The sequence below is a fragment of the Dreissena polymorpha genome, chromosome 6, assembly GCF_020536995.1.
Source record: "Dreissena polymorpha isolate Duluth1 chromosome 6, UMN_Dpol_1.0, whole genome shotgun sequence".
NCBI lineage: Eukaryota > Metazoa > Mollusca > Bivalvia > Myida > Dreissenidae > Dreissena > Dreissena polymorpha.
The window spans coordinates 43,322,692-43,347,635 of record NC_068360.1 but is presented as its reverse complement, the minus strand read 5'-3'; the positions used below and the strand labels follow the sequence as shown (position 1 = coordinate 43,347,635).

The 24,944-nt window shown below is 37.3% G+C and overlaps 1 protein-coding gene across 3 annotated transcripts in view; it reads left to right on the top strand.

Moving 5' to 3' along the window:
- The first annotated feature begins 602 nt into the window (after positions 1–602).
- The window catches only part of LOC127836331 (E3 ubiquitin-protein ligase TRIP12-like), a 66,385-nt gene continuing 42,043 nt past the window's right edge, over positions 603–24,944 (top strand). Inside the window, exons 1-16 of one of the 3 annotated variants that reach the window (XM_052362911.1) lie at positions 603–732; positions 1,426–1,537; positions 1,699–1,813; positions 2,022–3,184; positions 11,873–12,144; positions 13,567–13,641; positions 14,769–14,867; positions 16,120–16,205; positions 16,460–16,657; positions 18,516–18,608; positions 19,402–19,563; positions 20,204–20,326; positions 21,083–21,194; positions 22,373–22,487; positions 23,168–23,324; positions 24,357–24,516. In XM_052362911.1, coding sequence (XP_052218871.1) covers positions 1,464–1,537; positions 1,699–1,813; positions 2,022–3,184; positions 11,873–12,144; positions 13,567–13,641; positions 14,769–14,867; positions 16,120–16,205; positions 16,460–16,657; positions 18,516–18,608; positions 19,402–19,563; positions 20,204–20,326; positions 21,083–21,194; positions 22,373–22,487; positions 23,168–23,324; positions 24,357–24,516 — 3,004 coding nt within the window. In that variant the 5' untranslated portion in view covers positions 603–732; positions 1,426–1,463. The remainder of the gene's footprint in view (positions 733–1,425; positions 1,538–1,698; positions 1,814–2,021; positions 3,185–11,872; positions 12,145–13,566; positions 13,642–14,768; positions 14,868–16,119; positions 16,206–16,459; positions 16,658–18,515; positions 18,609–19,401; positions 19,564–20,203; positions 20,327–21,082; positions 21,195–22,372; positions 22,488–23,167; positions 23,325–24,356; positions 24,517–24,944) is intronic. The other 2 variants (XM_052362912.1, XM_052362913.1) reach the window with 2 other exon arrangements.

The following is a 24,944-nucleotide window of genomic DNA, read 5'->3' as shown; positions in this document are numbered from 1 at the left end:
TGATGATGGTGGTGGTGGTGGTGGTGGTGATAATGATGATGATGATTATGATGGTGACGACGACGAAGACGACGACGATTATGATGATGATGATGATGATGATGATGATGATGATGATGATGATGATGATGATGATGATGATGATGATGATGATGATGATGATGATGATGATGATGATGATGATGATGATGATGATGATGTGCATTGAATATAAAGACTAGTAATACGGGCAGATTGACTAACAGGTCGACCTTATTAAAACATTGAACGCCAACGGTTCTTGCTTTTTATTCCTCTATACTTTGCAACATACTTTACCAGTGATAACCCTTACAATTTATTTACAAATGTCGACTTGTCATTAAGAAGCTTTTGTCTTTTGGTGATTTTAGCGCTTTGATTTTCTTTCAAAAACACACATTTTATTATGTCGTAATCACTTAAAATAACGATATTGTATCAGCCTGTGAATTAAAAATAATGTAATCATTTCAGTACATTGCATAAATTACTGTATTGGGAACTCTCGCCTGCCGTTAATTAAGTATTCCCGTCCATAGGTACGGAAATTGTCGGGATTTAACGTATTTTTTTTTGGTCCAGTTAACGGAAGTTCCGGAGTGGCGCACGCATTTCACAGAATAGATCATCTGTTCATCAATACACAAAATAAACAAAAAATATCAAGGTCTCTTTGTCTCTGGAACCATTATCTTGCTATATTTTAACAGAGTATGTTGTTAAATTTCTTATGAGTGACACATTGCATCAAATAATTCACTTATGAAATTATAATTCTTGCCATTTTTGGTAATTGGTTGCTGATTCGGTTGGAAAAGCAATTCAGGAAAATATCGTGTTGTGTTGATTGCGCATTTGTTAACATTAAAAGTGTGTGCGACACGTATTAAATGTTGTATTATACAAATTAGTGTATCTGCCCTATTTTAAAATATTTTCTTTCGTTTTGTTAGAAGTGATATCGTTTGGCATTTCGTCGTACGATTTTTCTAGATGATGACTAAATGCCTTTAATGGAGGTGCAATGAGTTGTTCTCATAGACATGGTTTAACAGTTATTTGAACAAGAAAATAAAAGAAAAAGTTCACATAAACTTAAATAATCGAAACCATATTTGTTGTAGTTTCCACAGTTTACATTTGATAAGGTTTAATCTGAGACTTTTCTAGAAGGTAAAATATAATAACATCATGATGTCATCCTTATGCATCATATCAAGTGGGGCTTTGGTTTTATGAACTGCCACAATTTGGAAAAATGGATCACTGATACTTTTTGAAGCAAAGGAAAGCGTCAAATAAATTATCTGCTCTACCATTCCAACTACAGTCCAGGCATAATCGCGGATACTTCTTGTTGAACCAAAGAAAGCGTCTAATAAATTATCTGCTCTACCTTTCCAGCTACAATCCTGGCATGTGCCAGTGGTGGTGTGGAGCTTATGGCCGATCAAGCTGATTGCCTGAGTGGAGGGGGGAGCAAACAACATACTCGAAAATCTGGGGCCAAACAACGGTATGTCAGATAATATATCTTGATATTTAGATATCTATAAGCTGCTGAACTGAAACCTGCAGGATTAATCTTTCTTCGAAAATAATTGTGAAATGTTGTTTTTTCACGACAAGAATGGCTTTGGAAATGTCATTCAATTTCTTATCTGTTGAATTTTGTAGGGAAGCGTCTAGTCCGGGAATAGCAAAAAGAACAAGAAGTCAAGACAGACAGTCTGAAGAAAAAGACATTGTTAGCAAGAAAACCAAATTTCAAGCAGAACAGGGTGTCTCAAATGTATGTCATTGATTTGTTGAGTATGAGATTTTTAGGGTCAATAGTATTTTGGGGTAAGCATACTGTGCCCTTTTTACCTTAGTAGCACATGAAACCTTCAATTTCTCTTAAATTCGCTCATTTGAAATACATACATATTACATGATAAAGTGACTGTGTTACAAAAAATGCCATCAAATAAATAAGTAATACATTTATATCTTTGTAGGTGAAGTCTACTGTTGGGACAACAAACAATAATCGCAATACCAATTCAACAGAGAGTCTTTCTGTGGTATCTAAACAAAGAGGGAGATCCTTCAGCGGATCTAAATCCAAAAGTCTGGTTCAGTCAGCAGTTGAATCAAACGGTGATAGACAACGCTCCAAAAGCGAGAGCTATTTGAATAACAGAAGCCGCTCACAAGTAAATCTTAACACAAGTTTATCCTTTCAGGATAAATCTACAACTGGTATTGGATACAGTAACAGTGTAAATTCAGTTTCTTCAACAGACACAATTTCAGCTTTAGGTAAATCCACTAAACCCGCCAAAGTGCGGCGACAAAGTGGATCAAAAAGAACTTCATCTACATCTGATACAAATACTTTAAGAGACGCAATTGCATCTGTATCATTGACAAGTTCAGTTTCAAAGTCTTCAGTAAAATCAAGGAAAAGCAGTGGATCAAGTGTCACTTCATTGGCAAGCAGTGCGAGTTTAATAGGTGGTAGCTGTGATAAGTGTCATCAGTCCAAAAAGAAGAAAAGGACTTCTGAAGCAAAATCACGCTCGACAAGTCTGTGGACAGTTACAAAACTGTTGGGTAGTGGTAGTAAAGCCGGTTTGGACAAAGCTTCGAAACCGTCAACATCTACCAGTGTTTCGTCTGTGTGTTCATCAGATTCATCAGAAAAGTCCATTAAACAGTGTTTAAGGGCAAGCACTCAGGCCCAGTCAAAAGCAGAGGCAGGATTTTACAGGGCTTCAAGAAAACGAACAAACTCGTCATTAAATTCATCTGCCTCATTTACTGTTACTGCTCCCGAACCAGCCATCAAGCTCAGCAAATTTGACCCTGTAGTGAATGTAGAAATTAAGACAGAGGCTTTCGGAAGTAACATTGAAGCAAATAATTCACTTCACATTCATAGCTTGCCTTCAAGCTTTTTAATCGGGCAAGGGCCAAGTGTGGTAGCTAATCATCTAGCTTTCAAAGATCATACAAAATCAAACAAATCAGACAAAAACTGTCACAAGAAAGGAAAAAAGTTAGACTCTACCAAAGTTTTACTACCAGATAAAGGAGCTGAACAGCTCAAACAGGATACAGCCCATAATCTTGGTCGGAAAACTCGGGAAAGAAAGACGGGATCCTGTGCAAGCAGCAGGTATATTTTGGATCGGGTGATCTGAATTGGCAATATTTAAACATTTTGGGCGATAATTCGGCGTAAGCTGTATTAAGCCAGCTTTTCACCTTACCTGACCTTTGTAAGTGTCCAATAAAATTCAAATAAAATTTCCCGCGGCTAGGTACGAATGAATACACTTCATTTATTCCATTGGCTGATTTGAGTATACCACCTGAACATTGGAAACATATCCGCGTCTTTGTAACACTGTTTTACTGCATGAAACAATTTTATCTCTAATGAAAAGGCTTAATAGATAGAACAGTTTTACACTCAATTCTCGACATCAATACAGTTTGTGCGTGCACCTTTTATTTTCAGAGAATTACCAGCGCAAAAGCGTTAATACTTAAAGGCTATATTCTCATATTTAGTACTTACTTCCATATTCCTGACAACATGTAAAAGTATAAAGAGCAGTGGAAGCGAGGCCTCACTTTAATGTATTGCATTTCAACCCGCGAGGTATCGGGTCAATTCACGGTTAGTGTGTGAATGTCAGAGTTTATATACAGGTCATCACCGGAGTTCACGGCCAGTAAAATAATCGTTAAATAATAAAGACGCTATCCATGAACTAGGTGATCTGGAATGTTCTTAAGACCAGAAATATCTTAAATGAAGATATTCAGCAATATAATTATGGTATGTCAATAATAGATTCTAAATGTGTTTTCAACAATACAATGATAAATACTATTTTTGATTAATTAAACAATAATTATTCCACTATATTGACTTATGTATTAAGCATGAGCGCGATGATTCTCGATACTGTTAATAATCGAACCAAATGGCAATGCCCGACAAACCACTAAAACAGGTTTGTGAGAAGAACGCGCCTATAAATATGGATACTTCGGGTGTGGCGGGTTGACTCATATGTTTTAATTTCACTTCCATTCTTCTTTTGGTTTTCTGTTTTGTATCTAAAGGTTTATGACCAGCAATATTTAATAATGTAAAATAAGCCGCGAAAACTCCGCGTAACATCCAGTGCTGCGTGTGATGCAGCTAAGAGCTGCACAGAAAAAGACATTCGCTATCCTTGATCTCATTCGTTGAACTATCAACGCCATATCTTTTTAAAAGATATTTCTTGTTAGTGTATAAAGTAGCAAGCTTTTCCCCTGGCAGTTTGAATGCAGCTGCACAGCTGTGCCTTGTTTTGGAAATCAATATGTCAGCGAAGCTTGATTTTCTGATCCTGGTTATTAAGTGCTTAAAATCTTTACAAGGCTTGCAAGCTCTTATCTAGTGTTGTTTGCATAGACCAATCAGATCAATCAGGCACTAGTCAATTGTTTGTGCTTATACTAAAAGGAGCTACATGTAACACAACTACCTGTAAATCAAGTTTGGTACTGTTTTTTTTCGCGCCTTGACATTCAAGCTTGTGTAATCTAACAAACAATAACGGACTTGCCCAGCATAAAACATTATCAGTTTAATGACAAAGTAGGAAATAAGTACACTTAAGTGCTTTCCACAAGATTTTGTTCAGACGCCTTGGGGCCGTTACAAAGGTCTGCCCCTTACATAAGTTACTTTTTTTTCTTACTTTGTAGACTAAAATGACTATTTGGTGCGTAATTACTCAATAAGAAAAAGCAGCTATAAAAATAATTGATACAAATATATTATTTTAATTGTTTTAACCCTTTCCTGCATAGATACATATCCAGACTCGATCGATTCTCCAATTCTGGTAAATATTGACGTTAAAACTTCTATAGAATTTCTTAGAAAGTAACAAACGTTCACCATTTTTCTAAAGTATCAAATGAATTTGGCATATGTGACTCTTTAAAGAATTGATGGAATAGACATCTTAACTGTGAGGGGGTATTCCCTCAGATCATGTGTAACTCTTCGACAGGATGATTGAGGTTTCATACAACAATTAATACATCCATGCTTTCCATGCAGATGACGCGACTTTGTCCATTTGCTGCATAATTTCTGCACTTTTTTATTGAGACAAAGGATGGATCCACACAAAATACATGAGCATGGAGTCTTTATTGTCCCCTACCGGTTTCACTGGAGGGGACTTATGGTTTGCGCTTTGTGCGTCTGTGAGTCTGTCTGTCACACTTTTCTGGATCCTGCGATAACTTTAAAAGTTCTTAATATTTTTTCATGAAACTTGCAACATGGATAGATGGCAATATGGACATTATGCACGTCATTTAAAACATGCTTTGACAATATTGTGCATGATATTCAAAATTTCCAAGATGATCACATTTGGATGGCATCGTCAGTCTTCTAAATAACTTGCCCAGATTTCATCGTGGAGGTGTACATCGTGGTACCAATGCATAAAAACACGCACTTAATTTTCGGCCGATTTTTTTTATAGTGTATTAAGCGTGTTTTTATAGTCCAAGTGCAGTTAAATGTTGAAGTGTTTTAAATTGTATTGTAAGTAAATTTATTAATTAAAATATTTAATAAATCTTTGAACATGTCAAAATAATTAGTGTCAAATGGCAATAATTAAGGTGCAGGGCCCTCAATCTGTCAAATCCACGGACGAAATTCGGCCGCATTCCCGCTCCTGAAAAGTATACTTTTTTCCCCTTTTTTGGGGAAAAATTCCCCCCAAAAAAATATTTTTTAATTTTTTATAGATAGATGTGTCTCATGGTTATTATATCTTAATTCTATTTTAATTTAATCTTGTCAAACATACTAAATTATGAAAAAAGCAATGAATATAGTGCAAACATGTACAAATGTTATAATTAGAGAGTAAGTAAAAAATCCCCCCCCCCCCCAAAAGGGAAACGCAGCGAAAATTCCCCCTGCTATGGGTAGCAACTCGCTTCCCCTAAAATGGATTGAGGGCCCTGAGGTGTAACAAATTTACTTTTAAAACAAGGCTAAAGTGAAGTTGCAAATTGAAGATGTTAATGTCTTATTAAATTTGTTAATTCTTTACCCCTTATAAACGCACTATAATGCATTTGAAGTCCCTTGAAAATTTAAATAAATTAAAAATATTTACTCAGTCAAGTTTGACAGGATTCATTTCAAACCTAAAATACTTATGAGCAGCAAACAGAATAAAACCTGAAACAGACTGCGGATTGCTTGCAGGCTGTTCTAGTTTTATGCTTGTTGCAAAAGCCATTTTCACTTTGCTTCTGAGTGGGAAAGAGTTAAATGATTTCAGTCACACACTGATACCCCCCAGGCATTCATATCAGCAGAAGATGAACGGATTAAGACTAGGTAGGCCTAATGTATGAATGGCAGCAGTGATTTTTTTTGCCCAAAATTACCACCGATTATCGTGCAAAATTCCACGGGTTTTCCCAAAAATCTGACCAAAATTTCCACAAAAAAACATTTTTTTTTTTAAAGAAAGTAGTCTCTTATGACTTAATTATGATTTCTTAACTCTAGATCTCAACTTTATTTTTTAAACAACCTACAAAATATATAACTTTAATTGAGTCCTTTTTGTCATAAATAATTCCCAGATTTGCCACTTTTATTGATTTAAAAAAATATCCCAATTTGACAGACTCCTTTCCCAAAATAGCTAGAAAACCCTCTGAACATGCACTTAAAAACAATATTAATTCTGTTACTTATATTAATATTAATAATGCTTAATTTTTAGCTTATCTATTTAAAAAAAATATTATGAGCTATTGTCATCACCTTGGCGTCGGCGTCCGGTTAAGTTTTGCATTTAGGTCCACTTTTCTCATAATGTATCAATGCTATTGCATTCAAACTTGGTACACTTACTTACTTTCATGAGAGGACTGGACAGGCAAAGTTAGATAACTCTGGCTTGCATTTTGACAGAATTATGTGCCCTTTTTATGTCCCCCACTATAGTAGTGGGGGACATATTGTTTTTGCCCTGTCTGTTGGTCTGTACGTTGGTCTGTCTGTTGGTCTGTACGTTGGTCTGTTTGCGCCAACTTAACATTTTGCAATAACTTTTGCTATATTGAAGATAGCAACTTCATATTTGGCATGCATGTGTATCTCATGCAGCTGCACATTTTGAGTGGTGAAAGGTCAAGGTCAAGGTAATCCTTCAAGGTCAGAGGTCAAATATATGTGGCCAAAATCGCTCATTTTATGAATACTTTTGCAATATTGAAGATAGCAGCTTGATATTTGGCATGCATGTGTATCTCATGGAGCTGCACATTTTGAGTGGTGAAAGGTCAAGGTCAAGGTCATCCTTCAAGGTCAGAGGTCATATATATGTGGCCAAAATAGCTTATTTTACAAATACTTTGGCAATATTGAAGATAGCAACTTGATATTTGGCATGCATATGCATCTCATGGAGCTGCACATTTTGAGTGGTGAAAGGTCAAGGTCATCCTTCAAGGTCAGAGGTCAAATATATGTGGCCCAAATTGCTTATTTTATGAACACTTGCAATATTGAAGATAGCAACTTGATATTTGGCATGCATGTGTATCTCATGGAGCTGCACATTTTGAGTGGTGAAAGGTCAAGGTCATCCTTCACATGGTCAAGGTCATCCTTCAAGGTCAAACATCATATAGGGGGACATTGTGTTTCACAAACACATCTTGTTATACTTGAAAATTTTGGTTAAGTTTTGTGTTTAGGTCCATTTTATTCCTTAAGTATCAAAGCTATTGCTTTCATACTTGCAACACTAACTAACTATCATAAGGGGACTGTGCAGGCAAAGTTTTGTAACTCTGACTGGCATTTTTACAGAATTATGAGCCCTTTTTATACTTAGAAAAATGAAAATTTGGTTAAGTTTTGTGTTAAGGTCCACTTTTTTCCTAAAGTATCAAAGCTATTGCTTTCATACTTGCAACACTTACTAACTCTTGTAAGGGGACTGTGCAGGCAAAGTTATGTACAACTCTGATTGGCATTTTGACGGAATTATGGGCCCTTTATACTTGAAAGTTTTGTGTTTTGGTCCACTTTACCCCTAAAGTATCATAGATATTGCTTTCATACTTGGAACACTCGCAAACTATCATAAGGGGACAGTAAAGGACAATTTGCATAACTCTGGTTGTCATTTTTACGGAATTATGGCCCTTTTTTGACTTAGTAACTTTGAATATATGGTTACATTTTGTGGTTAGATTCACTTTATTTCTAAAGAATCAAGGCTATTGCTTTCAAACTTCAAATACTTTCATGCTATCATGAGGGTACTGTACCTGGCAAGTTGAATTTTACCTTGACCTTTGAATGACCTTGACTCTCAAGGTCAAATTATTAATTTTTTCTAAAATTGGTAACTTCTTTATTTATGATTAGATTTGATTGATACTTTGACAAAACAACTCTTACCTGACATACCACAATAGACTCCACCCAAACCATCCCCCACGCCCCCCCCCCCATTTAAAAAAAAAAGATCATCTTATAAATGACCACCGCACCCTCACACTATACTTTTTATGCCCCCAGTAGGGTGGCATATAGCAGTTGAACTGTCTGTCAGTATGTCAGTCAGTCTGTCCGTCCGTCCGAAAAAAACTTATACATTGGCCATAACTTTTTCACTATTGAAGATAGCAACTTGATATTTGGCATGCATGTGTATCTCATGGAGCTGCACATTTTGAGTGGTAATAGGTCAAGGTCATCCTTCAAGGTCAAATGTCAAATTTATGGCGTCTGTCTGTCCGATAACTTTAACATTGGCCATTACTTTTTCAATATTGAAGATAGCAACTTGATATTTGGCTTGCATGTGTATCTCATGGAGCTGAACATTTTGAGTGGTGAAAGGTGAAGGTCAAGGTCATGCTTCAAGATCACATGTCAATTATATGGCGTCTGTCCGTCCGAAAACTTAAACATTGGCCATAACTTTTTTAATATTGATAATAGCAACTTGATATTTGGCATGCATGTGTATCGCATGAAGCTGCACATTTTGAGTGGTGGAAGTTCAAGGTCAAGGTCTTCCTTCAAGGTTAAAAAAAATAAAATAGAAATTCAAAGTGGCTTCTCATGAAGCTGCACATTTTGAGTGGTGGAAAGGTCAAGGTCATCCTTCAAGGTCAAGGTCATCCTTCAAGGTCAAAGGTCAAACAAATTAATTCAAAGCAGCGTTATCATGAAGCTGCACATTTTGAGTGGTGGAAGTTCAAGGTCAAGGTCATCCTTCAAGGTCAAGGTCATCCTTCATGTTCAAAGGTAAAAAAAATAATTTCAAAGCGGCGTTATCATGAAGCTGCACATTTTGAGTGGTGGCAGTTCAAGGTCAAAGTCATCCTTAAGGTCATCCTTTAAGGTCAAAGGTAAAAAATAATAATATTTCAAAGCGGCATTCTCATAAAGCTGCACATTTTGAGTGGTGGAAGTTCAAGGTCAAGGTCATCCTTCAAGGTCAAAGGTAAAAAAAATAATATAATTTTTCAAAGCGGTGCAATAGGGGGAATTGTGTTTCTGACGAACACATCTCTTGTTTTTCAAACATGGTTAAAAAACACAAATATTTATTTTTATTATTTTATTTTTGAAATACCGTCCACCCCCCCAATTTTTTTATTTTTTTTTTCATTTTTTTTCATTTTTGGAAGATAATGTAATAAATGACCACACCCCCACACTATACACCCCTCTCCACCCCTCCCTCCTTTGTGATTGAAATTGAGATAGGTCCCTACACCTTTAAAAAGAAAAATAGATGAGGGGTCTGCACCCGCAAGGCAGTGCTCTTGTTCCCAATTTAATGGTTTATCGCGCCATTTTACCCAATTTCACGGTTTATCGCGCTAATTTTCCCAATTCAAATGGCACAGGCTGTAACAATTAAAAGCAAACAAAATCACTGGGCAGTCTGTGCCTTGACTTGCTGCAGTTGCAAAGAAAGTGATGACGCAACACACACATTTACCAAGGGACAATTTTACTCCTAAGGTGAATTTCTCATGCCTCAATTTCATGCTTTTCCTCAAAATCTGATTTTGAATTAGTTCATGTAGACCCCTTTTATCAGTGGCTAGGTATCAATGAGGAGATTTTGTGGGGATAGCAATTCAATGAATTTGAAATTGTAATTCCTTTTGAACTTTTAAAATCTTTTTTAGCTCACCTGATTGCTTAGGTGAGCTTTTGTGACTGGTCTTTTTCCGTCGTCCGTCCGTCCGTTAACATTTGTTTGTAAACACTCTAGAGGCCACATTTATTGTCCTATCTTCATGAAACTTGGTCAGAAGCTTCGTCCCAATGAAATCTCGGTCGAGTTCGAAACTGGGTCATGCTGGGTCAAAAACTAGGTCACTAGGTCAAAAAAAAGAAAAAACTTGTAAACACTGTAGAAAGATTGGTTTTATTGATTTCTCGGACGAGTTCGAAAATGGTCCAGATCGGTGAAAAAACATGGCCGCCAGTGGGCGGGGCATTTTTCTCTATATGTATATAGTGAAAACATGTCAACACTCTAGAAGTCACATTTTTGGCCAAATTTTCATGAAATTTTGTCAGAACTTTTGTTTCCTAGATATGTGGGTTAAGTTTGAAAATGGTTCCGGACTGTTGAAAAACATGGTTGCCAGGGGGACGGGGCAGTTTTCCTTATATTTATATAGTAAAAAGGCTTGATACGAGAGTTGAGAAATGGTTCCGGTCAGTTGAATGACAAGGCGGGGGGGGGGGGGCAGTTTTGTTATATTTTATATATTTAAAAAAAGCTTGTGAACACTAGAAGTCACATTTTTTGCCCAATCATCATGAAACTTGGTGAATAGATTTGTTTTATATATATCTCAGATGAGTTTGCAAATGGTCCTGATGGGTCAATAAACATGGCTGCCAGGGGGGTGGGGCAGTTTTCCTTATGTGACTATATAGAGAGAAACCTTGTGATCGAACATTATAGAAGTCACATTTTTTGCCTAATCATCATGAAACTTAAGTCAATATATTGGTTTTATTGATTTCTTGGACAAGTTGGAAAATGGCTCAGATCGGTGAAACACACTTTTAGCTCACCTGATTGCTCAGGTGAGGTTTTAGGATTGGTCTTTGTCCGCTGTCCGTCTGTCCACATTTGGTTTGTAAACACTCTAGCATTCACATTTCTCAAGCATTCTTTATAAAAGTTGCTGAAAGATCTCAGTCAAGTTTGATGATGAGCAAAATCACATAATTAATGCCATAATTATTGCCCTTAGATTGTCCAAATTTTCATTATATTATACAAAATTCTTGTCAGCCAAGTTTGATGTTTGGTAAGGGGGGTCAACTCAAAATATAGGTCACCATTTCAAATCTTACAAAAACAAAAACACTCCCTACGCCAGAGTTTTGGTTCAATAATGATGAAACTTGACCAGGATGTTTGTCTGGTCAATATCTAGGTCAAGTTTGACATTAGGTAAAGATTGAATGAACAGACTCCTCTCAGGTAAGCGAACTAGGGCCTTTTTGGCCCTCTTGTAATATATTTTGTTTGGGAATAAAATGAAACATTTATTTAATTTTATTATCCAGCTCTATGGGTTGTACCTTAGTAAATATAACATTGAAATATTCAATTTTTTAAGTATTTTTAGCCAAAACATGCACCAATTCCCAATTTTAGTTGACTAGTTAAAACGATGCAATTTTTATCAATCCCAAGGGCCCAGCCCAATTTTCAAAATAATGAACATAAACACTGAATCTGTGTTTCAGTGGTAGGCAATCCTCAGCAGCTTCCAAGCGCCAGAGCTCGGCGGGCAGCGGGCGTTCAAGTGGGCCAAGCTCCACCACCCAGCAGGGCCCAGCGGCGGCGGGTATCGGGGTAGCTGCAGCGTGCGGGGTACCATCAGCCAGCGGCAGCGGAGGAGGACTAGCCAGGCCACTAGCGGCACTCATGTCGGACAGCGACGGCTCCCAGCCCCCAGGCAGCGGGGGAAGTGGGAGTTCATCGAAGCAAGAGGAGACCTTGCAGTCAACCGGCCTTTGTATGTGCTCTTATTTTTCTGTTACTCCTGGGTTGTGCAGTTTTTTTTATTCGTTCAAATTCAAGGCCAATATTCGGCCCCATTCCAAATTGAAAAAAAGTAAATATTTTTCCCAAATGGGACCTCAACATTCCCAATTGAAGGTTCCAAGGACCTTGCCGGCCCTTGTTTTTTTTAGATCCCATCCAGCTCTATACGATGAACCTTAGTAAATAAAATATTGAAAACTCTTTTATTCTCAATTTTTGAAGCATTTGTTAGCCTAACAACAACTACTCTTAATTCCCTATTTTAGTAAAAACGCTGTGATTTTTCCCGATCCAAAGGGACCCGGCCCCATGGTGAAAAAAACACGGTTATGATTATCCTCTTTTCAGCAAATTTCCTCAGATTAGAAGTCTATATTGTTTTCAAAATAGTTATTATCTTTGCTGAAACTATATAGAAATGAAAAGTTCAGTTGAACCCTGTTAGGAATGTAGGTCATTTTCCTCCCTTGAGGTGGTTCTAAAAAACTCCCCGTCAGTCAGAATCATTTGCAAATTTGACTTGTCGCCTATACCAAATATGCATGAAAACCTGTTTTCCCCTCTGCTGCAGAATTAGATTTGAGCTTGATTTGATGTTGATAACTAATCAGCACAAATTTACTTTGAGAAAATATGTACATTAACAACTTGTTAAACCGTGCACGATTGCTACGTTGATAGGGCGCTTGACTACAAATTCTAGGATTGCGAGTTTGATTCTCAGCCTGGCCACATAACATTGATTCAAGTACGGCAGTTGTCAGTGACAGGCATAAGTGTGCGCGCTAAGTACCAGTAAGCCTGCTATCCAAGGACAAGTGTGATTTGGTAAACAGACTGCCATGCTAGGACTGAAATACTGTTGAAATATGCCAAAATTAAAAATCCATCAGAAACCAAAAACATTAATAAAAAGTTGTTTTAATGTTTTATTCAAATATTTATCTAGTTTTTGTCAAATACTAGGTTTGGACTTTATTAGCAGTTCCATTAATTTCATTTCTAAACTACTCTAGTATAATGTTTACTTCCATATACTTCCTCAATTTATTAGCCTCCTGGGAAAATTGGATATAATGCATGTATGTAGTGTGTCGTCCTAAATGAGCCTGTGAAGTCTGCACAGGCTAATCAGAGAGGACACCTTCAGTCCAAACTGGATTTTTGCTAACAAGAAACTTCCTTGAAATGGAAAGTGTTGTCCTTGATAAGTCTGTGAAGACTACACAGGCTAATCTGGGACAACACTTTACACACATGTAAGCCCAGTTTTACTAGAACGTAGCTAATATGTTCTCTGTTGATTGCAGCCTCTGTTTATTTCTAAACTACTGTAGTATTTGTTTCCTTATACATGTACTTCCTTCACTTATGTTCTCAGTGTTGATTACAGCCAATCCAGCAGGGGGTGCTACTGCCATGATGTCAGAGAGTGAGTCAGAGGAGGCAGATATGGGACGACTGCAAGGTCAGGCCAGTAGCTGTCAAGGAAACATGCATTACTTTTTGTCTCTAGCTGTGACAACAGGGCTTAATGCTTACATTTGATATTAGCCTTATTAAGATAATGGGGTTAAATGCATAGTGTCACTCCAGATTAGCCTGTGCAATTGACGCCAGCTAATCATGGACAACACTCTCTGCCTTAACTGGATTTTTGTTTAGTAGAGAATTTTTTTAACGAAAAATTCCATTGAAGCCAAAATTGTCCCTCTTGCACTTGAAGTGCATGTCCCTCTGACACTTGAAGTGCATGTGTAAAGCCCAGTCCCTCTGACACTTGAAGTGCATGTGTAAAGCCCAGTCCCTCTGACACTTGAAGTGCATGTGTAAAGCCCAGTCCCTCTGACACTTGAAGTGCATGTTTAAAGCCCAGTCCCTCTGACACTTGAAGTGCATGTGTAAAGCCCAGTCCCTCTGACACTTGAAGTGCATGTTTAAAGCCCAGTTTTCACAGAATGAGGCTCAATTAATATACTTCAGGAGCTTATGTTGTTAACAGGCTCTGCTCAACATGGTAAAAAATGAATGTTTGACAAACATTTTGGGTTATCAGACTACATGTACAAATGCAGAATAGTTTGTAGGTAGCAAGCACGTGTCAGAATAGTTTGTAGGTAGCAAGCACGTGTAACTGAAAGCTAAAGCAAATGTTTCAGGGTTTCTGCTGGCTCAAGAGAAAATTGGTGCAACTAAGTTTCCCCACTTTCAAAAGTTCCAGCCATTTGTCGTCAATCATATTGGACACAATAAAGAATCTTTTTAAACTTAATTGTCACCAATTAACTGTGTTAACTGCGTCCATGTTAGTAAACTTGAACATTTTGCACTTTTGTTCTGGTTAAGAGCTATACGATTTAGGACACCATAACTCATGATAAAATGCATTTTGACAGAAAAAAGGCAGTGTAATATTGTTTTCAAGTGTATTCCAGACAAAATCTGCCTCCTTGTTTACAGTCAAAAGGTAAGCCATGTTTAGGTTTGAAATGACACATGTCCACATATGCTTTTTTATGCTATTTGTTTGTCTAATTTGAATGGAAACATCACCTGTTGCAAACATGATGCGCTATATCTCTATTGTGGTTTCAGCCCTGTTGGAGGCTAGAGGTTTGCCGTCTCAGCTATTTGGAGCCTTGGGTCCCAGAATGCACCAGTTGCTGCACAGAACTATGGGCAGTAATAGCTCTAGTAAGTGTGGTGTAATCCAATAAAAAACAAATTAAACTCGAGACCATTCTTGCCAGATTTAAGTTTAAAAGGCTTGATTTCCAACCCTTAGATATTCTTGTGAATCAAGCCGCATAGAACCTTAACAGCCTTCAAGTTACCCACAGACTGTTCTGTTTTTGTGCTGATTGTATATAGCAATTTTCACTATGCTTCGAGTGGGAAAGGGTTAAAAGCTTTTGACTGGCATTTATTGGAGGAAACTTATGGTTTGTCCGCCCATCCACATTTTGCCAATTTTCCGCTGAATTGCTGATTTTTGTGAAATTTGAGCATGGGTGGCGGTTGTAAACCGCCAAGTGGATCGGCCTATTTGTATCTTTCACGTTCCTGTTTGATTTCAGTGTCCTGATATAGGGAGTGCTTTGAGCCTTATTGTTGCCACTTAGTATCATTCATATTTGTATTGGTGACTGTTTCCAGAAAGCATCATTAGCTGGACAAGCTCATTGTAAAGTGTGTAATTTTCACTAGTCTTTCAAGTGTTGGTTAAAATGCCTGGTTATTTAGGTTGCCAAAAATAGTTCTATTTTATTGTTTGTTTTTCAATGAACATATCATCAGCAAGCAGGGCTGTCGCTTTCGTTGGCCATTTTATGATTCTCGAAAATGCTAAAATCTTGTTCGTTAAATTTTAACCTGGACTGGTTTTTCTATGGTTTTTATGCTCCCCCAAATTAATTTTGTGGGGGGAGCATGTAGTCACCGCTTCGTCTGTCTGTGCGCCCGTCCGTGCACAATTTTTGTCCGGACTATTTCTCAGCAACTAATGACTGGAATTCAATGAAACTTTGTGGGAAGCTTCACTACCAAAAGGAGATGTGCATATTATCAGCCGGTTCTGGTCGGATGATTTTTCACAGAGTTATGGCCCTTTTAAATTTTCCATTAACTGTACATATAGTGCAATTCTTGTCCCCCCAACTACTGACTGGAATTCAATGAAGCTTTATGGGAAGCTTAACTACCTTGAGGAGATGCGCATGTTATTTGGGGGTTCTGGTTAGAACATTTATTTAGAGAGTAATGGCCCTTTAAAAATTTTAAGTTGCTAAACCATCCATCGTATTATTTTGTCCCAAGTTATGCCCCTCAAGATGTTTCCTTTTATCTGACGGCTTTTATTGAAATACCTGTGCCACACTGTTTTGATTTTATTCAAATACCATAAGTTTCTCAAATGTTTGTTCTACTGATTAATTGATTGTTTCAGTGAACAAAGCCCAGCAGCTGCTTCAAGGTATCCAGTCGACAGGCAATGAGGACCAGCAGCTCTCATCAGTCATCGAGATGTGCCAGGTAGTGTAGCCCTTTCAAACATTCACTGAAAACAGTTTAAATGTCTCTCTTGTTATTGTTAGTGGATTAATTTATTTCAGCCTTGCTGTAGGAAACTGTGCTCAATGCATGTGAGCCGAGTGTCGTCCCAGATTAGCCCATGCAGTCCGTTAAAGAAGGAATTTTGGCTGTGACCATTTTTGGCAGAATCATGGTCCTATTTTAGTGAAAGAGGTGCATTTAGTAAAGCGTTCATGTACCACTGCCACTTACAGATGCTGGTGATGGGTAACGAGGACACGCTGGGGGGTTTCCCGGTGAAGCAGGTGGTTCCCGCGCTGATCAGCCTGCTCCAGATGGAGCACAACTTTGACATGATGAATCACGCATGCCGCGCCCTTACCTACATGATGGAAGCACTGCCCAGGTCATCTGCAGTCGTCGTGGAGGCGGTTCCTGTGTTCCTTGAAAAGGTTTGTGTCACTTGCTTTTCATGTTAAAAGACTTTTATTTGAAAAAAATCCCAATATGAAATATAAATGTCTTTTGGAAAAAATGTTTTAATGATTATTATATCTATTATTTTATTTCAGTGACATCTATTTAAGTATGTAACTGTAAGTTATACGATTTTGTACATATTATTTAATTCAAAATAAAAGAGTTTTATCTAATTGTTTTTTTGATCTGGAGTTTTCTCTAAAAAATAAATATCAATCCCGAAATTGCATTCTTCCCCAAACGGCCAAGAAAAGTCCTGTCTTTACCTATTACCACTCAGATTCCTTTCTTACTAGGTTAAAGTTTTAACCATAAGGTACTTATGAGCAGCAAACAGCACAAACCTGAACAGCCTGCTAGTTCCTTGCAGGCTATTCTGTGTTTTTGCTGGTTGCATATAGCCGTTTTCACTTTGCGTTTGAGCAGGAATGGGTAAATATTAATTCAAGAACATGCGTCTGGTGCTTTTGTGATGGCCTTCTTGTGGGGAGTTGCATCAACACTAACCTTATGTTCACTCTATAAAGGCCACATTTATTAGAACATCTGGTTTTATGCTGGTTGCATGTAGCCATTTTCACTTTGATGCTGATCGGGAAAATGTTAATTAGTGGTAATTGGTCATAAACATTGTGAGTGTTTCCTGTCTTTGACTCGGGTCTGAAAGGACACATTTCAAGTTTTGATTCCTTCACTGCTTTCGGAATTTTCCCAAACACTCGGGGGAAAGTCAATTAAGCCATTAAATCAAACAAGGTTGCATGCTTAGCAATTTGAACAGTCTTAAAACCAATATTTTATGAGAAGCAAGTTTTTAGCTCGGCTGTTTTTGGAGGAAACCCGAGGTATTGTCATAGCCAGCTCATCCTGTTGTTTGCCGTCCGCCGTAGGCGTCGTGCTAAAACCTTAACATTGGCTCTAAAATCAAAGTGCTTCCACCTACAACTTTGAAAATTCATATGTAGATGCACCTTTATGTGTTCTACATGCCACACCCATTTTTGGGTCATTAGGTCAAAGGTCAAGGTCACTGTGACCTCTTTAAAAAAAAACACAGGACAAGCTTTCATTTATTCAAAACTGCACCCGCAGTCAAGCGTTGGCACCCGGTATGCGGTGCTCTTGTTTAATTTTCTTTTAAAAGATAACAGGGCAATTACAAAAGCAGTTATAAGAATCACTGGATATGATGCACATGTGTTTCTGGATAATTTGCTATGTGCTTATAGCACACATGTATTGCTTTTACAAAAAATTGTCTCTATTTTTATGCCCACATTCAAAGAAGCAGCATATAACAGTTGCACTGTATGTCCGTGCTTCTGTGGGAAGTTTCCTGTCTTTTCCATAATTTTGCTCCAAACCTGAACAGTACTTGATAGACCTCATTTGCCTTTGAATTATATACTTCAGTTGCATGTCAATTGACGACATCAGTTGCCTAATTATAGACCTCAGTTGCTAGTGTGTATTTCAGTTTCAAGTGATTAAGTGTACGTTCCTGTAAGTGATAGACCTCATTTGCCTGTAAATTATAGTCTTAATTTGCCTGTGCATTGCAGACCTTGGGGCCGTCTTATCAAACATTGTACGACATTCTTACCTTACGATGCAATTTTCGAAGCGCCATATATACGTACCCGTCGCATTTATAATTACTTTTGTTGAACATTTCCCTTCATTTCCAAAGAAGCTGTCAAATATCCATTATATTTGAAACATATAGATCATAATCACTTATATTTTTAAATTACAAAATGCAATCGTAAGTTAACAATGTCGTACGATCTTTGATAAGACGGACTCCTTAGTTTCACGTGTGTATTTCAGTTGCAAGTTATCCAGTGTATGGATGTGGCAGAGCAGGCCCTGACGGCGCTGGAGTCCCTGTCCAAGAAGCACAGCAAGGCCATACTGCAGGCGGTAAGGGCGTAATGCATCTGCGTAAAGTGTTGTCAAGATTAGCCTGTGCAGTCCACACAGACTAAACAGGGATGACACTTTTCTTGTTTATACTATTTTTTGTTTATTCACTTTTCATGTTAGACCAATTTAGAATTGTCTGGAAAAGCTTGGCTTAACGTTATGTGCATACAGTTTTGCCCAGATTCTGGGATGACACTTCACCTAGACTGGATATTTGCTAAAGCAAGTCTCTTACTTGCTTTAAGTAAAAATACCAAACCAGCAGAAAGTATTGTCCCTGATAATCTGTGCAGACTACACAGGGTAATCTGGGACAACACTTTTGGCACTATATTTATCCCAGTCTTCCCAGAATAAGGATAATATGATGAAAATGTGCTAATTTTGTCGAGTATAGGACTATCAAATATGTCTTTCATGAAAATAATCTTTGTAAAATACTTCAATATTCTTAAGTCTTGTTTGAAGAATTCCCAGTTTAAAGTTACTGGCATAATTCTGTGTTCTTAAGACTGTTCTATACTTAACATCAGCTTTGCATGTACAAGATGGGCAAAAATGTAAATTTGCTGCCATTTTGTGGCTGAAATAGAAAAGAATGCCTTAAAAAAAGTTTAATGTTGTCAGTTATTTTTGCCCAAAATTACAGTTTAACATGCATATTATTTATAATAGTTTTAATGATGTTTAAATTTGTACAATTTAGTGGTTTATAGCGATATTTTTCTCAAAATGAAAGGAACAGGCTGTAAAATATATAACAAAAAAGTCACTGGTCGTCCTATTTCAGGGGGGCATAGCTGCATGCCTGATGTACCTGGACTTCTTCAGCATCAACGCCCAGCGCTGTGCCCTGGCCATCACTGCCAATTGTGTCCTCAACATGACCCCAGAGGAGTTCCACTACATACGAGACTCTGTGCCCATGCTCAGCTCTAGGCTCTCTCATCAGGTGGGTTGTAACCTATATGTGCCTCGCTCAGGAAAAAAAGGGGGCTTAATGCATCTGCGAATAGTGTCGTCCCTGAGTAGCCTGTGCTAACAAAACTTCCCACCTAAACTGGATTTTCTTTTAAAAGATACTTAGTTTAAGCAAAGAATTCAGTAGATGCGGACAATGTCTTCCCCAATAAGCCTGTGTGGACTGCACAGGATAAACTAGGGTGACATTTTATGTACATGCATGAAACCCCGTTTTCCAAAGCGCTCATTAATGTAAGCGCAATTAGGCCTTAGGCTTACTGAAACATTTTCCTTTCCTGTTTTTGATGTTTCAAGAGATCTTTAGAAAGCTCAGAGTAGAGATTGAAACTAGAACCTGTTGATGGTTAGCAGAACACTTTATCCACTTTTCAAAGTTAAATTCATAAAGCTAGCGCTAAAACAGCACTTTAACCTTTGGGCCCTTTCCACTGTAGTTATCGCAATTTTGCTTGACCATTTATCATGGTGTTAATGTAAATAGACATTCCCCAAAATGGAAGGCCTTGACCTATCCCCCATAGTAAGAAAAATTCTGAATGCATAATTACAAGTATAAAGTGACAACTTGCAAGTTATTCGTACATAATTTTTTCTTTCTACCATACCAGGACAAGAGATCTGTGGAGAGCGTGTGCCTGTGTTTTGCCCGACTGGTGGACAACTATCAGAACGACCGGCGCATCCTCAAGGAGATAGCCGTCCAGGGACTCCTCACCTACATACAGCAGCTGGTCAGTCACACATCTTGATACTTGATGTACTGTACAATCATAGTTATTTGTGGGACGTGAATTTTTGCTAATTTTGTGGGTTGACTGATCCACAAATTTAGGATCCAACAAATAATAACTTTTTTTGGGGCACAAATCGAAAATCCACGAAATTACAGGTCCACAATTTAAATAACAATAATATGTTATTTTATGCCAACAAATATATCAATGAAGGTTTCAGTACGTTGTGTATTTGTTGTGGATAATTTTTTATTTTGATAATGGTTATGGAGAATATAAGTGTTGATGATGATGATGATGATGATGATGATGATGATGATGATGATGATGATGATGATAATGCATGTGTTTAATCATGATTGTGAAAATTCCTCTGTCAAACAGAGCCACATCTATATGTCATGTTATCCAATAAAGTATTTTTGTACCAGGAATTTGTAGCTAGAAATTTCAGTCAGCAATAAAGATATGTGTCGTGTTCTGTGTAAATTGGGCATAATGCATGTGCATAAAGTGTTGTCCTAGATTAGCCTGTGCAGTCTGCACAGGCTAATCAGGGACGACACTTTCTGCTTTAATGCTATTTTTGGTAAAAAGGAAGTCTCTTTTTACCGAAAATCTAGTTTAAGTTGAAAGTGTTGTCCCTGATTAGCCTGTGCGGACTGCACAGGCTAATCTGGGGCGACACTTAACGCACATGCATTATGCCCAGTTTTATCAGAACAAGACGATATAATTTGTTGCCTATTTCAGCTTGTGGTGAGCCCCCCTGTGATATCTACGGGAACGTTTGTGATGGTAATTCGCATGCTGGCCATCATGTGTGGAAACTGCCCTGACCTGGCAGTGGTGCTGCTGAGGCAGAGTAAGGACATTTACCTCATCATTGTACAGTGTTCTATTTAGCTGCGTTTTGTGAAATCTTGGGTTAATGCACGTACGTTAAGTGTTGTCCCAGATAAGCCTGTGCAGTCTGTACAGGCTAATCAGGGACAACAATTTCTCCCTAAATTGGATTTTAATTTAGAAAAGACCTCTTTTTTAAAGAAAAAATTCCATTAAAGCGGAAATTGTCTACACTGATTAGCCTGTGCAGACTGCAAAGGCTTATATGGGTCAACACTTAATTCACATGCATTAGCCCAGATTTCACAAAACGCGGCTTTAATGTGTACAGTGTTGCTGTATTTTATAATATTATGGCTTCTTTAATTGGGAAGAGTTTTTGGTTTGAACAGAGTTAAACTGGGGTGTCTGCTTAACCCTTTACCACATAGATACATATTTTGACACACTTGTAGTCCCTCAGAATGTTAACTACAAAAAAAAACTAAATCAACTTACCGACATTTGCAAAAAGGCACGAGACAAAGACGATTGCTGATGTATTGGTGAAATAATTCCGGCGTAAATTATTTATTAATATCTTTAATTAAAGACCTTTCTTACTAGATTCAAGTTTTAAAGGCTTCATGTCCAATCCTTAGATACTGATGAGCAGCAAACAGCATAAAACCTGAACAGACTGCGAGTTACTCCCAGGCTGTTGTGGTTTTATGCTGTTTGCACATAGCCATTTTCAGTTTGCTTCTGAGAGGGAAAGGGTTAATAACATGATAACAAATTGAGATGTTTCATGTACTTCATATGTAGATACTTTATACCAAGAACATGATTTTATATTGGGACAGTGAAGTGAAGGTCAATAAACTGTTACTCAAATTTATTTTTGACCTATTGCAACATAATTAATGTACAATGTACAGGGTGTAACTAATTGTAGCCTAATTATTGGAAAACTGGGTTTATGCACGACTGCATGTGTGTGTTGGCGTGTTATTACCACTATCAGCTTTCATGGAATTTTCCGCTCAAAGAAAGTCTCTTCTAACCAAAAATCCAGTTTAGGCTGAGAGTATCTTCACTAATTAGCCTGTAGTGACTGCACAGGCTAAGACGGGATGACACTTTATGCACATGCATAAGGCAGACCTTCTCCAGAACAAGGCACATGAAATCTTACTTGTGTTTGTGTAACTTCAGAGGTAGCGGACACTCTGTGCTATCTGCTGGTAGGCACGTCTGAGGAGGCCACAAAGACGATAGAGCTTGTGTCCAGGACACCCCAGGAGCTGTATGAGATAGTCTGTCTCATTGGGTAGGTCCCCATTACAATCATGATCTAAATATATATGAGGGTAGCTCTGGGATAGTGTTTCAATGTAACTAATTTGTCTGAATAACTTATTTAATTACTCTTTAACTGTTATGTTTTCAATTGCATTATAGCTGAAATTATTCGAATACATATTGTTGATCACATAACAGTGAAATGAAAACTGCCTCGATGAACTTGTCAAACCTGTCAATGATTCAAAAGATGGATAGCACATAAATCGTTGCAGCATAAAAACATGAAATATGGTTAAACACATGCTTTTTTCACACCTTTATTTGCATCAAACCATTGATTATCAAACTTGAGGTGTTAAATGCCCAGCAATGAGTAGTCTCTAATCAATTATAATTGAGCAAATATGCAATAAGCTTAAAACTCTTGAGACAGAAATGGAAGGGTGGAGAAAAAACAGGAACCAAGACCTTGCAATGTATATTATATTCCACATTATAACAGAGCGTGTTATATTTGAATTACAGTGTACATTTCTTAATGTTAATAAGACATTCAATACTAAGATAATGTCCAATTTTTGTTCAATGAATTTATATATTAGATATATAATTATATATTTTAAATCCCATTAAATTTTGATTTGAAATTCTTCTGTTCTTGTATTTGAAAGGCAACATCAAAATGTTATTAATTATTCTTATCAGGGAGCTGTTGCCCATGCTCCCGTCAGATGGGATCTTTTCCGTAGACGCCCTAATGAGGAAGGGCTCTCTGTTCAGTGTGGATGCCGTGGCCTGGCAGTGGAAGGACGACAGGAACATGTGGCACAACTACTCCCCCATCGATAGCAAGATCATTGAGGTATGTGGCACCACTACTATTACATTTAATCTACATAACTACTATTACATTTAATCCACACAACTACTATTACATTTGATCCACATAACTACTTTTAAATTTAATCCACACAACTATTACATTTGATCTTCATAACTACTATTACATTTGATCCACATAACTACTTTTACATTTGATCCACATAACTACTATTACATTCAATCCACATAACTTCAATTACATTCAATCCACATAACTATTACATTTGATCCACATAACTACTATTACATTTAATCCACATTACTACTATAACATTTGATCCACATTACTACTATTACATTCAATCCACACTACTATTACATTTGATCCACATAACTACTATTACATTTAATCCACATTACTACTATTACATTCATACACACAACTATTACATTTGATCCACATAACTGCTATAACATTTGATCCACATAACTACTTTAACATTTGATCCACATAACTACTATTACATTTGATCCTCATAACAACTATTACATTTGATCCGCATGACTACTATTACATTTGATCCACATGACTACTATTACATTTGATCCACCTAACTACTATTATATTAATCCACACAACCATTACATTTGATCCATATAACTATTATCACATTTGATCCTCATAACTACTATTACATTTGATCCACATAACTACTATTACATTTGATCCACATAACTACAATTACATTTGATTCACACAACTTCAATTCCATTTGATCCACATAAATACTATTACATTTGATCCACATAACTACAATTACATTTGATCCACATAACTACGATTACAATTTACCACACAACTTCAATTACATTTGATCCACACAACTTCAATTCCATTTGATCCACATAACTGCTATTACATTTGATCCTAATAACTGCTATTACATTTGATCCATGTAAATACTATTACATTTGATCGACATAACTACTTTTACATTTGATCCACATAACAACAATTACATTTGATCCACTTAACTACTATTACATTTGATGTAATCAATCCATTCTATAGGCGGCCCATCAGTCAGGTGAGGACGAAGTGAGCCTATCCACATTCGGTCGAGCCTACACCATAGACTTCTACTCAATGCAACAGATCAACGAAGACACAGGCACGGCCAGAGCAGTACAGAGGAAGGCTAACCCCACAGCTGGCAACACACAGGGATCAGGTATGAATGCATGCAAGCATGTTAAAAATGTTTCATAATACATGTACTAAGTAAACAAGAACTCAGTGTGCTGTGGGAAAATAGGGCTAAATACTTGTATGTAAAGCGTCTTCCCAGATTAGCCTGTGCAGTCCGCACAGGCTAAACAAAGATGACACCTTTCACCCAATTCTTTTTCACTAAAAAGAGACTTCCTTTTAATGTTAGAATCCATAAAAGCAGAAAGTGGCGTCCCTGATAAGCTTGTATGGACTGCACAGGCTTATCTTTAACAACACTTTATTCACATGCATTAATACAAGTTTTACCAGACTGAGGCTCGTGCAGCATGTCATGAAGTATCATGTAACATGTTTAACATGATAATTGTAAACCTTTCAATTTTATACATGCATAACATAATCCTATGCTTGACTTCTAATATTTAT